This window comes from Caretta caretta, chromosome 6, assembly GCF_965140235.1.
Source record: "Caretta caretta isolate rCarCar2 chromosome 6, rCarCar1.hap1, whole genome shotgun sequence".
NCBI classification, from domain to species: Eukaryota; Metazoa; Chordata; order Testudines; family Cheloniidae; genus Caretta; species Caretta caretta.
The window spans coordinates 50565807-50582872 of NC_134211.1; the positions used below are offsets into that span (position 1 = coordinate 50565807).

A 17066-nucleotide genomic window follows, 5' to 3' on the forward strand; every position below is an offset into this window, starting at 1 on the left:
TAAGGCTATGACTTATCTGATGGATTAAACAGAAGGAGAAGCCAGTTGGGAAGAACATACTTCTTACAACATAGATAGCTTCAATAAGAGACAAGGCTAGGGGCAGACCAAGTTATAGACTAAAGAGGTGTAGCCAATGTCATCATAATGTTAGGGAAACTGAAGTTACTCATAGACCAAACTCCAAAACATTTATTTCAGTTGGAGAATTCCTATCTATCCCAAAGGATGTCCTTAATTGTTCTTCCTGATCTCCAAGAGCTCTTATAAAAGAGTCCCCAAACATTCCCAAGAATATTTTGCATTGTTTGCCTCAGCATCTTTTGGAAAGCCCTACTCCAACCAGTGCAAAGGATTCTGGAATCTGGGAACAAAAGCTGTCCAGTGGGAAACAACTGAAACAGAAGCATCTTTCTGGAAGAAGAAATATATACAGGACACTGTTTGGCTAGGGGGTGGAAAGGAAAGATTTGAATCTTCAATGGCAGACCTAAGGTTTGCCTTCATACTATCAAGGCAACATTAACCAAAAGTATTTTTCTTTTTCTAGCATGACTGTCCTATTGCTATGTTACTCTGTTCTCCCCACAATGGGCCATTTAATCACTGCCACAGAGTGCAACAAACCTCTTCAGAAGAAACACAGTTGTGCTGGAAATAGCTATTAATTAATGCACAAGACACATGGTCCTCTTTTGTATTTCAGGTTCTAGAAATTATGCAATCATGGTCCAAGCCCAGCAGTCTTTGCTTAGGCATAGATGAAACAATGGGAGCTTTGTTTGAGTAAGGATTGCAGGCCTGGGCACCAAGATAGTAAATTAATATCCACTACGGTGTCTTAAAAATACAGAGATGAAAGAACATTGTGTTATGTCATGGATGTGCCCAATTCCAAGTGAGATTTGGACATTCCAATATTTAAATCCCAATAGCTTGTTTTAATGACAATACAATGGGTTAGGCATGATAAAAATCAAAACTTAAAGCAACCTTACCACATTCATGATGATGTGTTGACCAACTCCCATCAAGCTGACAGTAGGCAACACGGCTGCCTTTTAAGCTGTAACCTGCGTTGCACTTGAAGTAAACCTGGGCCCCGTATTTAAAGTCATCTCCTTCCACAATACCATGAGCGGGAGCACCTGGAGTCCTACACATCACCACTGACAGTTCAGATATTTCAAAAAAATCCACTTTATTACAAAAACAGGACTGTGTTAGGAAGATATTTTATGTAGAATATTTAAAAAAATAGCTTAAAAATGGGCACAGGAGTCAAAATTACAAGACCAGGTACATGCAAGTTCTTTCAAAAATTTACTTAGGTCCTGATCCTACAAACACTTATGCATATGCTTAACTTTCAGCACATGAGTGGTACCATTCAGTTCATGTATGCTAAGGTAAGCACATGCCTGAGTGTTTGCAGGACTGGGGCCTTAAGTTGCTAAAACTGTCCCTATTTGAAGCTCCCTCCATCTCAATAGGAGTTTTGAATGGTCAACAAAGAAATACAAGATATAACTTAGAACCTGGAAACCCCAGTTTTGAAATTCTTTAAAATTCTTGTTTCAGCTTTCACATACTCTTTAATATTTCTCACTCACATCTAAAAGCATGTACAGCTGTGTTTTGTGGGGCCCAACAACAACTGTTAAAAATGGACCTTGTCATTTACCATAATGCAATATTTACCATTGCCACAGTATTTTCTATATTGGGATATACTGAAAAATCCCAATAAATGTAATTATTGCAGATAGTAAATGTGCAGGTCACAGCACCCTTTGTACACTGGTTGGCTGGGTAGCTTAATCACACCAAGGAAGAATGTCTCCAAGGGCATAATAGAGAACAGAAGATTCAGTGTCTCTCTCTTTCTGTGTATCTTGGGCCCTATTCTACAATTCGCTGAGAACAGATGCACCATTGAAGTCAACTGGGCTCCACGCAGGTGTAGCCCTGCAGGATTAGGGCTTTACCTGTTTCAGTGGTACCTGTTATCTTGTTTTATAAGAGCAGTTGTGGCCCATAGAAGATGGTAGTCTCAATGCAGATGGGTGCCAGACAGATCTTTCCTGTTTCACGCTTCTTTCATAGGATTATGAATTTTTCTTTTACTATGTTACTATTTCATTAACTAAAAGTGTAAAGAATATTATTACTTATTAACTGATGACCAAATCCTGTTCCTATTGATGCCAATAGCAAAGCCTCTCTCAGGGTCCAATCCTGTAATCCTTACTCATGACACATGCGAGTAGACTCACTGAAGTCTATGTAACTACTCACATAAATAAGGACTATTTATGTGAGTAAGGTTTGCAAGAGCAGGTCTGAATGTCACACCATTCACAAGCATCAAGGGTCCATAGAATTCTGACCATTTTGAGAAATATTACACACTTCAAGCGATCATTTGGCAATGTGGCTCAGTGCCACTATCCGTGAGCTTTGGGAGAGAAAACCATTGGACATTTAGTAACTAGAAAAGACCCCAAATCCAAACACTCCCAAACTTGGTGGGTTCAGAGTTTAGACTTGGACATATCCTTACCCAGAACACTCCAAATGGTAACCCTAAAAATTGAGCAAAAAATCTTTTATATCATTATGGTTCCTAGTTGATAGCTTTACATATGTAAAGGAAAGAGAGCAGAGGGAGATGTATTCATCATACTGTTTAAGCATTTTTTCTAGGTATTTTGAAATTTCTAAACATAATTTGCCTGCCCAGATGTGGTCTCTCTATTCTCAGTCACTCTTCATATCTTTCTTGGAATGCTAATTTATTCCATCATGCTCCTAATTTTCCTCTCTAAATATAAAGTCATAACAGACTTGTCAACTGCCATACATTTTTTTAAAAAAAGCGGGGGGGGAAGCACTATAAATATCTGTGAAACACACTCAGAATTAGTCTTCCTCTCCCATATAGGGCTTTCTGCATCTCTGGTAGTCCTAACCAATATCCCATATCAGCTCTACACTATTTTTCAACCAGTTTAAATTGTGCTTCCCAATCTTTGGGATACACTCGGACAGAATCTTTGTCCAGCTACAATAACTTTTTCTGGGAGAATATCACAGACTCAGGGTATCTTTCTTGCTTGATATCCTACTTGATGATCTTCAGTTTCTAGTCCTGTTCATTATATTGGTTTCCAGTCTGGTGACCTTCTTAGCTTTGTCCATCTCAAGGTTCTCTTTAACAGTTCAATTCCATTATCTTGGAACAACACCCAACATCAAAATTATGAGCTAGATTGCACTTGTGCATGGGATAAGTTAATAAAGACACTGGAACCAAAAGAAATGAGCACAGGTTTGGAAGTCCTGAGCTCTAATCGTAGCTTGACCACAGTGGTCATGTCAGACTCATGGTGGGGTCTTGGTAAGTTATTTTGCTTCTATATCCCCCAGATGAGGATAATAAAACTACCTACCTCACAGATATGGTGTGAGGATTAGCTAATATCTCTACAGTGCTTTCATCATATTATGGCTGAGTATTATTAATAAAGACATTCCTTTTGTTACCTATATTTTTACCTGCTGTGTGTCTGTTCCCTTCTGACACAAGTCTTTCAAACATTTATCTCACTTCTGTCCTTTGCTTACACTTTGCCACTGTAAGTGCAGAATTAGTCGATCGTTTTGTATGTTAGTTTTTGTTCTCATCAAACTAATCAGATTTTATATCACAGTGCATTCATCAGATTGCACTATTGTAGCTGAGTCCTGCATTGTTCTCTAGAATATCTGGACTGGCAGTCGTAATGAAGTTACCCTGATAGCATCCTTTACCCTTCTGAGTTTCTCTGTTGTTTTGTTCCTTTCAACTTCTCTTCCTTTTCATCCTTATTCCCTACTGTATTTTAAACAGTTCCATTGGGCCCTTATCCTTTTCACCTCGTGGCCACTTTTTGCAATGAAATCTCCACTGATGATCCTGAAAGAAAACCTAGCACCTTTTGTGCTTCCTATAATTCTTTCTTTTCATTATCTGGATGGCTGCCTGTCAGGTGCATGAACCTGATTGCTTCTCATCTCCCTCAGATTGTACAGCACATGCAATTGAATTTTAGGATGGTCTTCTTTGTCTGAGATATTTTGTTAAAGCCTTTCAACATTCTCAGCTCCTTTCAGAATACACCCAACCCCTCCGGTTGTCTGTGCAGCTATTTCTCAAAAGTTTTTTTAAAAAATAGTGGACTACTTTGTGAAAGTAGATGTCATTTATACCTAACCCTGTGCTGTGCAATCCAGCAAAATGTCCAGCCATCTGCGCCTGGTTCTATTTATAATTCTCTTTAGCAACTGACCTCTATTGGAGATCTGGTTTTAAGTCAAACTCTCACTCTGAAGCACGATGAGCCTGAATCTGCCAGCTGCTGAGGATCAGGTCCTCTCTCTAAAATAAGTGATTCCTATTATCCTGTGATTCTAGCTTCATGCCTTTGGGGATTCTTAAGTAATTACGGCTTTCACATGCTGATCAGATGTAGCATTAGTTGGCTATAGTGGACCAGAAGAAGGAAAAACCTGTCTTGATAAACTATAGGAAGAGGACTTTCTCTCTGAGTCAAGCACAGGCATCAGTAGCTCTTATCCTACTTCTAAGACTAAGGGAGCAACTTGGTGTTAATGCAATGTCCCCCGTTCTGTCATATACCCTGGCAGTCACTGCCAAGCTTTTCAGATGATAACATTTTCTCCCACAGCACTTTTTCAAGCTATGTAGATGCACCACCAGTGTGATGGCCACACTAGTTGGGGGTAGGGAAAACTTTGACCAGACACAAGTAGAGTCTCTCTGAAAAGTACCATCAGACCTTTTATGCCCACCCAGAGCCAACAGAACCTTGATTTTTAAGGACTCAACCAGAAAAATATCCACAAACAACTGCATTTATTTATATTGAAGGAATGACAGATTGAGACAACTCTGAAAGCATCTGAAGCAATAGCTCTAGGCTGCCTAGGACTTTCACACTCTGCCTTCTGAGAACAGAGGAGAACACCCACCTGCAACCCAGCAGATGGAATAACTTAGAGAGGTTCTGGGAGGCAAATATGGGCAGCAAATTAAACATGAGTTTTCAATGCAACCACACCACAAAAGTTAGTGCAATCTAGGGCTGTCTAAACACAGATGCAGCATGTCTTGGAGCTGAAAATAATCCCTCTCCACATGGCACTGGTGTGACCATGCCTTGGATACTGCATTTGTTCTTGGCACCTCACTGCTAGAAAGTGTGACAGGGCAAGGCCAGATGGCTATAGAAAAGTAGTGGGAGATAGATATATTAGCTCCAGGCTAAACAAATCCCTGGTACCAGGATAAGTGAAATGGAAGCTGCTCCTAGGTCAATTAAGACACCTGGGGCCAATTAAGAACTTTCCAGAAGGCAGGGAGAATGCTAGGTTGATTGGGACACCTGAAGCCAATCAGGAGCTGGCTGAAACTAGTTCAAAGCCTCCCAGTTAGTCAGGTGGGTGTGCATGTCAGGAGCTGTGGGAGGAAGTTGTGCTGTTGGAGAGACTGAGTAGTACACACCATATCGGGCACAAGGAAGGGGGCCCTGAGGTAAGAGTGAAGTGGAGCTTGAGGAAGTAGCCCAGGGAATTGTACATGTCATGTTTCTAAAAGGTCATCTACCATAGCTGATACTATTAGGGTCCCTGGGCTGGAGCCCGGAGTAGAGGGTGGGCCCGGGCTCCCACACACACACACCTTTGCCCCCTGATTAATCACAGACTGGGAGACAACAGAGACTGTGCAAGGAAGGATAACTTCTCCTCACCTCCCTCACTGGCTTATGTTGAAAATGGCTCAGAAGACTGTGACCCTTGTCTATAGAGAGAGAAGGGTTACGTGGAAGGTCATAGTGAGCCTCTGAGGCTAGCAAAATCCACCAGGAAATGCAGGACCCACAGAGGCAAGGACAGAGCTTTGTCACAAAAGATATAGAGAAACTGGAGGGAGTTCAGAGAAAAGTGACATAAATGATGTGGAATTTACCCACGAAGAAAGGTTAAGGGCTGAGCATGTATACCTTAGCAACGGCTAATAGCCTACAAGAATCTGAAGTTTGAAAAGATCAAGGACGGATAGAAATTATTTAGGGCTGCACAAAGGGGTGTGTCTAGGAGTGATAGGATGAAATTAAGAATCAGAAAAATCTTGCTAAAAAGAAAAGGAGTACTAGTGGCACCTTAGAGACTAACCAATTTATTTGAGCATAAGCTTTCATGAGCTACAGCTCACTTCATCGGCTGCATCCAATGAAGTGAGCTGTAGCTCACGAAAGCTTATGCTCAAATAAATTGGTTAGTCTCTAAGGTGCCACTAGTACTCCTTTTCTTTTTGCGAATACAGACTAACACGGCTGCTACTCTGAAAAAAATTCTTACTGAGCATCAAGAAAACCTTCTGTGTAGACTCCCAATGGAAGCAGTAGAATTCGCCATGTGAGAACTGAAAATTCAGCCAGAGAATGCACTAGAAAATGCCCTGGAGAAAACAATCCTGCACTGGTAGGCAAATGGACTGGACTATCTAACAGATCTTTTCCATCTTTAATTTCTCTTTGTTTTTCAACCTCCAGTCTTCCTTGGACATTTCACAGCCAATCTATCCTAGGTACTTGCACATCCTGATCACTGCAGTATCTAATGCAAGCATGGACCCAGCCTGACTTATATAGTTTGTGAGAGCTTAAACGGTAAAAGCACAAGATGGGATGGCTTCAGGCCTTTCTAGCAGAAATGCTGACACAGTTGGGACTGCGCTGTTAGAGATGCTCTAACAAAAAAAAAAAACAAAACAGATGTCTCAATTGCTTGTGTAACACATTCATGGACTGTGTAATAAAATTTAATAGCACGCTCCTTTGTCTCCTACTGACACATCCTGGAAAAGGAAAAACATATCTGTCTCGTGAAATATATTAAAACTGTTCCCTGTTGGACAGATTTTTTTTTTTTTGCATTGAGAGAAAAACTAGAATAAATGAACAAATATTCTTAAAGTCAGATGTTCCATTATAAATAATACAGTGCTGATTCCCCTTCCTTTTTCAATTGCTTTTGGGAGACATTCCTCAGTTCTGAATCATCTGTCATTTAGAAATGGTTTTCATGCCAGAATCTGCAATGGGAGAAACTGGATCAACTGCACTTTTTCTCCCTTCAGTGTCCTTCAACTCCCTGCTGGAGGTGCCATTTGTTCTTGTCCCATGGCCTCATTGTTCAAAAAAAAAAAAATGCCACTTTTCTGCTCTCCCACCCAGTCCCCCATATATAAAAACACAATACATTATATCTAAATAATGCATCTCCTTTTCAATAATAGATTGCATGCCCAGATGATACCTGATTTATCATCACTGGTCCTAATGCAAGGCTTGCATTTCCCATTCATCCTCCTAAAATCTGACACAGTAGGGCCTATAAATGTTTTTTGTTTGTTTGTTTTTAAATTGCTTGTGTAGGCTTTTTAATGATGCTGCTGCTAAAGAAGTTGATCTGGTCACACAGTCCCAAGTTAGAGATTTGCTTCCAGTCTGACCTTTGTTCTAATGTGTATAACACATTGTGCCTATTCAACTGCTTTCAGGGAAGGTTTTTCTATTAACTTGCAGTATTGCTTTTGCATAAGGTGTGTTGGTAATCTCAGCTGAGAAGCCAAGGACTGAACTGAATGAGCCGTGGAGACTGAGGTCTCTTCTCACCCCTGCTACGTGCAGCCCCTTAGGTCAAGACTGAGGTGCACTGGCAGTGGGTAGTATGGAGGAGAAGCTGCTGCTGATTCTGATGTACTTGTTCTGTAGCTGAAGAGAGGCCTACAGACTCCATTCAATATGGCACTAACAAATGATGTTCCAGGTGAAGTTCATTTACAGGAGTTAGCAGATACGAGTACATGGATCTGATAGGAAAGCAGAATTCCCATTCCACAAGAAATTCCGAAATTTAAAAAAAATCATCGCAATGAAACACTGGTTGTTGTTGTTTTTTAAAATTTCCCACCAAATGGGAATTCTGAAATTTCATTTTGATTCTTTTGAAATGTTTCTGAAGCTTCCTGAACTGCACAGAGTTCTGGCAGACCACTGGGTGGAGAGTCAGGCAGCTCAGGGAGCCTGGGAACTAGAAAGGGCTGGCTCTGGGGCAATCCACTTGGCAGACTGCTCCAGGAGCCAGGGAGCCTGGGATACCAGGCTAACTAGTGGCCTTCCAAGCAGGCTACTGAGGAGTAAGGGAGCCATGGATCTGGGAACCATTTTCCAACTGAAAATAAAAAAATTTCTACAAAACTGCGGAAATTTCAAATTTGCTGAAAGTGAATTCCTGTCAGAAAATCATTCCAATGGAAAATTCCCATCCAGCTCTACCTGCATGAACTTCCTTCAGCTCAATGTCCTTTACAGATACAGAGGCCCTGTATGCCTCCAACCCCACTGAAATAAACCATGTTAAATAAAAATAGGTTTGATTTTTGCTTCTGGGGGTCTCATTTGATCACCTTTTATTTTTTCTGCTCCAATTTTTGTTTTGAGGGCAAGATTATTAAAATGACTGTGTCACGGTTCCTCCCCCACTCTGAACTCTAGGGTACAGATGTGGGGACCTGCATGAAAAACCTCCTAAGCTTATCTTTACCAGCTTAGGTCAAAACTTCCCCAAAGTACAAAATATTCCACCCTTTGTCCTTGGATTGGCCGCTACCACCACCAAACTAATACTGGTTACTGGGGAAGAGCTATTTGGACACATCTTTCCCCCCAAAATACTTCCCAAAACCTTGCACCCCACTTCCTGGACAAGGTTTGGTAAAAAGCCTCACCAATTTGCCTAGGTGACTACAGACCCAGACCCTTGGATCTGAGAACAATGAAAAAGCATTCAGTTTTCTTACAAGAAGACTTTTAATAAAACTAGAAGTAAATAGAAATAAAGAAATCCCCCCTGTAAAATCAGGATGGTAGATACCTTACAGGGTAATTAGATTCAAACATAGAGAACCCCTCTAGGCAAAACCTTAAGTTACAAAAAAGATACACAGACAGAAATAGTTATTCTTTTCAGCACAGTTCTTTTCTCAGCCATTTAAAGAAATCATAATCTAACATGTACCTAGCTAGATTACTTACTAAAATTTCTAAGACTCCATTCCTGGTCTATCCCTGGCAAAGACAGAATATAGACCGACCCACAGACCCTTTGTTTCTCTCCCTCCTCCCAGCTTTTGAAAGTATCTTGTCTCCTCATTGGACATTTTGGTCAGGTGCCAGTGAGGTTACCTTTAGCTTCTTAACCCTTTACAGGTGAGAGGAGCTTTCCCCTGGCCAGGAGGGATTTCAAAGGGGTTTACCCTTCCCTTTATATTTATGACAGACTGCCTGAAGAGATTTAGTTAGAATAATAATATTTAGCTCTAATCATCCATATATCTCAAAGACCTTACAAAAATGCGTAGCTATCATCACCCCCATTTTGTTGTTGGGGAAACTGAGACACAGAGTGATTAAGTGACTTGCCCAAAGTCAGCCAGTGAGTCGGTGGCAGAGATAGGAACAGCTAAAAGGTTTCCTCATACCGTACCTTTATTCACCAGACCATGCTGCTTCCTCTGATACTGGAGTAGCTTGGGACACTCCCTCTCTCAGAAAATTGAGAAACTTAATTCAATGTAAAATAAATGTATCTTCACCTCAATCTATGTGCTAGTCACAACTGCTACTGTTGCAAACTAGCTCTTCCAGGTGATAGCTCTGTGCAAGCGCAGATGATCCAGAGCCCCAGAGTGATTAGCACATGCTTTGACAGTGCCTCCATTGAACTCCTCAGCAGCTATCCTAGAGCACTGGGATGCACTTCACAAAGCCCCATAATTAACTACATTTTCAGACCTGATCCTTATGGTATTTATTGTCATCTATATTTTTCTTAGAGTTTGTTCTCTACTCTTGCTCATTGGGTTCTGAAACTCCATGTGAACAACAAAGTCCTGATAACATTTATTCCAACCACATTTATTCCTTCTCTCCCTAATCTACACTCGGGGGTAAGAAAGTTCCTGGCTCTTGTTGGTGGGGAGGACTTAAGTGGCCTTTCTGAGTGACAATCATTGTGTGACTGGGTAAAAAGGCCAGAAAATGATTGAGGACTACCTGCCTGTCACATGATCTGGCAGGGGATTTAAGAGAGGGTGTATCATCTTTCTGTAGCTGAGGCAGGGAAGGGGAAAGGGTTTCTGTAGGCTGCAGTACACACTGATCAAGAGAATTGCTTTGTTTGGTGCTACTCATGAGATTTTGTGTTTGATCAATGCATTGTGTCTTGAGGCAAGGGCATGTTGAAAGCTAAATTGCTTTGGGAGATATTATCCCTCCTTTCAATGGGTGGTTGTGTGTGTGCATATGCTATATGTTTGTGTGTTCGGTGCTGTACAGAGTCCCTGAGAATCATCTTTTGTGTTCCTTGAATATTTAACCTATTGGATTTTGTTGGCTTTAGGTTTCAGATGGAGGCGGGGGAAAGAGTTTTATTTTTAAATTAAGCAACTGGGCTTTGTGAGATCTACTAATGGGAAGGTGATTAGCAAGGAGGGCATTTCTGTACAGTGTGTCAAGGGGGCTGCAAATGCAAGGCTAAAAATGATTTCCCTATAACAAGTTCCTCCAAATAGAAAAAAATACAGACAAATAAATTGGCTTGGAAAGATTAGATTTGTATCGATAAAAGTTGGTCCAATAAAAATCATTTACCTCACCCACATTGTCACTCTAATATCCTGGGACACTACATACAATAATGAAAGATTTCACCATATGCACACAAACAAAGGCAAAAAATGTTTCCATCAATAGTTATCCTAATTTACAGATAGGTAAAGTAAGAAAAATGACTCTTGAGAAATTCTTAGCAGTTGATTTAAGGTATTTACTTTGTATATTTTGACATAGGCTGTTGATAATTTGTGTTTCATTGGTTATAAAGCTCTAACTTTTTGAATCTCTTGTTCTCCTATCAATAAATAATTATTGTATCCCTTCCCCCCCACAAGGTTCCCCAAATGTGAAAATTTAATTTGATAAAAATAAAAAAGGTTTAAAAATAGACCGATATTATTCAGCAAAATTCTAAAAAAAATAGAAATTGAATCCTGCCAATCCTAGATATAAATACTGCAGCAGACCTCCTGTCATTCTGTACAGAAGCTGCGGGGCAGGGAGGATCTATTCTTAGAAAAATATTCATGTTAACTGGGGCACTTTTTATAATAAGCTGTATGACCCAATCTCCAGGAACTGGGTAACTCTGCTACTGAACTATTATTGCCACAGCCAAATGAATGAATGAATAACACATTATTGCCACAGCCAAATGAATAACAGCCAAAATCCTCTAGCTGTACAGTGCCTGTCACCATAGTACAGTATATTCCAGTTACTAGTAACCCCTTGGTTGCCAGCAAAATGGTGCTGTTATCCGGAAGTTGCTAATAAACAGAAGGCAGGTTTGCAAGGCTCCAGACAGGGAAGGAAGTGCTGGGACACGCCTTCCCTGGCTGCGGTCTTGCAAACCAGCCTCTGGGCAAGGCAGCAGTGGGAAGAGGTGCTGCAGCCCAGACACTGGGGAGCGGGGGCACTGGGGACCTGTGGGGCTGCATTGTACCTCTCCCTGTGCTCTACAAGCGTTGGGGCTCAGTACATCTCACTGCTTCCTTCCCTAGTTGCAGCCCCGCAAACCTGCCTGCAGCTGGGGCATCTTCCAAAAAATGTTGTTAATAAGTGGCATGCTGTTGCCAATATCGAAATCCCACTAACATTAAAGTCAATGGGACAGGACTGATTCCCAGCTAAATGCTGCTATTAGCCAGAAGTTGTCAATATCCAGGTTGCTATCAAGCGGAATCTACTGTATCTACACTCATGGTGAGAGAAGCTGGTGATTCCTGAATTCTAACCTCGGGTCCAGCACAGTCACTTTCAGAGGCCTCGGCCAAATAATTCAGGGTATGTCTACACTAAAGCTGGAAATGTGCTTCCCAAAGTGAGTAGACAGATAGGTGGTAGCTCTGCTTGAGCTAGCATATGAAAAATAACAGTGTAGCTGGGGGCTGAACGGATGATGGCTTGGGCTAGCAACATTAGTACATACCCAGGGGGTCCTTTAGCTAGCATGTGTTTGTCCACCCACACTGGGAAGCATGCTCCCAGGTGCAGAGTAGACATACCCTAAGTGGCAAATCCTGTCCTCCACTCCAAGGCCAAGCACAGGGGAACTCCCCAGAAGACTCCCTTCCTACAAGACTGCAAAGAACCTCTGCAGATGATCATGTGGTCACCAGGTTTCTGTAGCTTCTGCTTTTGGTTGTGTTGGAGAAATGCCATTCAATAATGGTTATGGATCAACTATCTCTACCCTCATTTCCCTTCTGTCTCAGACCCAGCAGCTCAGTGCAGACAAAGGCCCAATAGAGAGAGACTGTTCAGCATCCATTGAGTGCACACCCCCTGGCAACCTCCCAGTATCCAACTCTACCCTGTGTGATCAGTACTCTCATTATCTGCAGAAGTGGCGGGGAGAGGTAAAGGGAACTAGATTGGCTGCTTAACCCTTTCAGTCTCAGTTTATGCATCTATAGCATGTCTTTGAAGCTAAAAAGCTCTGTATAAATGTCATGAATTATCATTCCTAATATGAAGCACAAAGGAAATCATAACAGTTGATCATCAATCCAGGTACTCTACCCAGTGGATTTCCAATCCTGCTCTCTGTGCCTCTTCACAAGTAATTTTTTTTTCTGCAACAGTTCCACCAGCTAGGAATAATTAGACAAATCGATGATGTAATCCCTACTGAAACCAAAATCTTTTCATTCCCTTCCAGCCAATTGGAGCACATCCCTGATGTTTTCCATCTCCCTGCTTCTGTGAATGAGAGAGTATCCATGTGAAAATAGGCTTGGGTCACCCATTGTGATTTATTCATCTGGAGGCAATTTGGAGGCTGCTGCTTACAATTAGCCACTTGATCTTTATCAGCATTGTTCTTAGTCCTTAGAAAACTGTGTCTCTGGTTGCAACCTTTCCGGTATTTGGATGGCCTATTTAATTACACAATTGGACCTTTTAGTTCATAGGATGCTGAGCTAACTGAAATCCTAATGATCCCCACCATTCACCTTCTCTATGCACATTGAGAATTAATACATAGAACAAATTCCAAAATATGTCCCTTTGTAAATGTTATATTCTCATACCGCAGAGAATACAACCTTCATGCAGATGAAAAGGAAAACCACAGTAGTATAAAAGGTAGTATAAAAGATTATATTGTCATCACTACATCCATTTATGAAATTTGCCCAAAGCCATTCCACTTGTCAGATCTCAAATTAAGAAGGGACAGGACTGGTCAGCACTTGGATGGGTGACCTGCAAGGAAAAACCAAGTGCTTTAAGAAAATATTTGTATATGTGTCTTAAATGTAACAAAAATAATGATCAAATAGAAAAACACATCTTAATGATCTAGACCTGCATTAGTTTGGGCTACAGAAAGGCCTGTTCAGCCCTTGAATACATAAGAGAAACAAGAGATTTATGATGTTCTGTGCTGTTTGCCTGTTGAAGAAAATGAGCTCAAAACTACCAAGTGATGGTGTGAAGGTATTGGGAGGAAAAGAACTGAGTGAAATAAAATGCTGAGACAACATCCTGCTGAAGAGTGCTAGCTAAGCAAGATACTTTGATTGGCTAAAAAAAAAAACAGTTGCTGAGCATGTGAACAAAACAAGGAGGAGCATGGGGGCAGCCAGAAAGAGAACAAGAAGTGAGTGTGATTCCCCACTGCCTTGTAGCTTATGTCATCATTCACACCTCTGCAAAGTGGGTGTACAGAGCTACCATTCTGATTTGGTAGTGTTTTATATCCACTTAGCACAGAGGTAAGTGGTTCCATAAGGTGCAAGGCAGTGAAGAATTGGGCCCACAGTGTGTAACAGCGAGGAGCACATAGGGCAGTCAGCTTCATAGATGGTTGAATCCCACAGTAGCAAAATCTCTGAGAAGAACCGTTGAAGAAAGGCAGAGGGAAACTCTTAGTACTTGGGCATGCCAGGGAAGTGTTCAATGTGACTCTCAGACTACCACAAACTTCAGTTTGTGCATTTGTACCTGAAGAGCTAGGAATTGTATTAATTAGCAGCCACACTGGCAGTCTCCAGAGAGAGCAGGGAGTAAATGGCTATAGAGTCCCCAATTCTTGGCTACATTCTGGCTCCTTTGCACTCTTCCTGTGGCATAAAGCAACCAGGACACCATAATTAGATATTCCCCTGATTATAGATCTATTGTAATGACTTTATGCCAATCCTCCTGTCATAAATATAAAGGGAAGGGTAACCACCTTTCTATATACAGTGCTATAAAATCCCTCCCAGCCAGAGGCAAAACCCTTTCACCTGTAAAGGGTTAAGAAGCTAAGATAACCTCGCTGGCACCTGACCCAAAATGACCAATGAGGGGACAAGATACTTTCAAATCTGGAGGGGGAGGAACAGAGGGTTTGTCTGTCTCTGTGTTGCTTTTGCCAGGAACAGATCAGGAATGCAGCCTTACAACTCCTGTTAAGTTAGTAAGTAATCTAGCTAGAAATGCATTAGATTTCCTTTTGTTTAGTGGCTGGTAAAATAAGCTGTGCTGGATGGAATGTATATTCCTGGTTTTGTGTCTTTTTGTAACTTAAGGTTTTTCCTAGAGGGATTCTCTATGCTTTGAATCTGATTACCCTGTAAGGTATTTACCATCCTGAGTTTACAGAGATGATTCTTTTACCTTTTCTTTAATTAAAATTCTTCTTTTAAGAACCTGATTGATTTTTTCATTGTTCTTAAGATCCAAGGGTTTGGGTCTGTGTTCACCTGTATAAATTGGTGAGGATTCTTATCAAGCCTTCCCCAGGAAAGGGGGTGTAGGGCTTGGAGGGGATATTTTGGGGGAAGACGTCTCCACGTGGACTCTTTCCCCGTTCTTTGTTTAAAACGCTTGGTGGTGGCAGCATACTGTTCAAGGACAAGCAAAGTTTGTACCTTGGGGAAGTTTTTAACCTAAGCTGGTAAGAATAAGCTTAGGGGGTCTTTCATGCAGGTCTCCACATCTGTACCCTAGAGTTCAGAGTGGGGAGGGAACCTTGACACCTCCTCACAGCCACCAGCATAGGGACATGATAGCAGTAGGCCCAGGTGTGTTGGAGATGGGAGTGTATGTGTGGCTAGAGTGTTCTGTGGTTCAACTATTCTGGGCTGAAGGCCTCTGTGAAAAGTTGCCATAAATTAGCTTTATAACAGGGACTGTTTTAGCCCAGGCTTCAGAAAGTGAAAAGTTGGTGAAAACTATTTTTACCCACCCCCCTGAGCTGTGCCTCCTATAAAATGCAGGACAGAATCTGGGCCAGAGATTTAACTGCTCTCACAGAAAGGCCTTGTCTTCACTGGGACAAAGGTGTATGCTTTAGTGAACGCATGGTAACTAGCACAAGGTAAAATTCTAGTGAAGACAAGAAAGTTGTGGTTTTAACATGCGTTAGCAGGTTGAAGTAAACCCCAAGCTCCCGCTACTGTTTCACCACAAGGTACCTTAAAATCAGTTTAAAAATACACCTTTTCCCAATGAAGCGAAAACTAGGAGAACTGAGAGCTCTAATCGTCCCCAGTGGTAGCAGTGCTAGAGTCTACGCTATAGATGGGGCTCAGGCATTTTTACCTCCATGTTGTCTAATCCCGCTGAGAGCAAAACTGGGTGTCAAATGGGAACTGAAAAACAATCTGTGACAGGACCAGGAGAAACAATTAAAAAATGACGAGGAGTCCTTGTGGCACCTTAGAGACTAACAAATTTATTGGGGCATAAGCTTTCGTGGGCTAGAACGCACTTCATCAGATGCACGGAGTGAAAAATACAGAAGCAGGTATAAGTACATGAAAAGATGTGAATTGTCTTATCAAGTGTGAGGTTACTTGGTAAGGCAATTCACATATTTTCATGTATTTATACCTGCTCCTGTATTTTCCACTGCATGCATCTGATGAAGTGCGTTCTAGCCCACAAAAGCTTAAACCCAAATAAATTTGTTAGTCTCTAAGGAGCCACAAGGACTCCTCGTTGTTTTTGCTGATACAGACTAAAATGGCTATCACTCTGAAATTAAAAAATGGTGCAGCTTCCTTCAGGCTTGCTCAAAACATCACCTGTTTCCCAGTAACAATACTTAGCCCATTATCATTTCAAAGCACTGCAAGCATATACGCTGATGACTCCTCCCAACACTGCCACCAGGCAGCCAACGGTTATCAACTTCTTCTCACAGATGGAAAAACTATTGCATGACTTGTCCCAGGCCACACAGTGAGTCAGTGGCAGATCTGGGACTCATACTGTAATTCTGTCCTCTGTACCATGCTAACCAATTTATTTGAGCATAAGCTTGCGTGAGTTACAGCTCACTTCATCGGATGTAGCTCACGAAAGCTTATGCTCAAATAAATTGGTTAGTCTCTAAGGTGCCACAAGTACTCCTTTTCTTTTTGCAAATACAGACTAAAACGGCTGTTACTCTGAAACCTGTACCATGCTGTTTCTCCAATCCCAAAACCAAATTTCTCTCCTTACATCCATTACTATCAAGGAAAACAGGGTATCCATGATAGTAATTCCAAGTGCATGTTTTCTGCAGTCTAAGCAACTCTGAAACTCTAAGCAACCTCTTAAACATATCTATCTCCTCAACAGTAGCATAGTGAGGTAAACAGTGTCCTTTATGGTAGATATACAAGCATGGGGGGACCAAATCAGAAAAGTTAAGGCACACAAAATGAGTTATACCTGGCAAGGGGCATAAAAACTAATAAGAGTTTCGATAAGTACAATAGGATCAAGAGAAAGATGATGGAGAGAGGCCTTATTCCATCATAACTGGCCTTCTCCCAAAATGTTGAAAAATAGTAGCCATATCACTAAGATCTATGGTATTACCATAGAATTGCA

General features: G+C 41.4%; 1 protein-coding gene across 3 annotated transcripts in view; it reads right to left on the reverse strand.

The window, feature by feature from the left end:
• The window catches only part of PAMR1 (peptidase domain containing associated with muscle regeneration 1), a 69625-nt gene that overhangs the window by 9846 nt on the left and 42713 nt on the right, over window positions 1-17066 (reverse strand). For 2 of the 3 annotated variants that reach the window (XM_048855092.2, XM_048855093.1), the window contains one exon: window positions 999-1169. The exons of the other annotated variant lie outside the window; for it this stretch is intronic. In XM_048855092.2, coding sequence (XP_048711049.1) covers window positions 999-1169 — 171 coding nt within the window. The remainder of the gene's footprint in view (window positions 1-998; window positions 1170-17066) is intronic. 3 annotated transcript variants of the gene reach the window in all.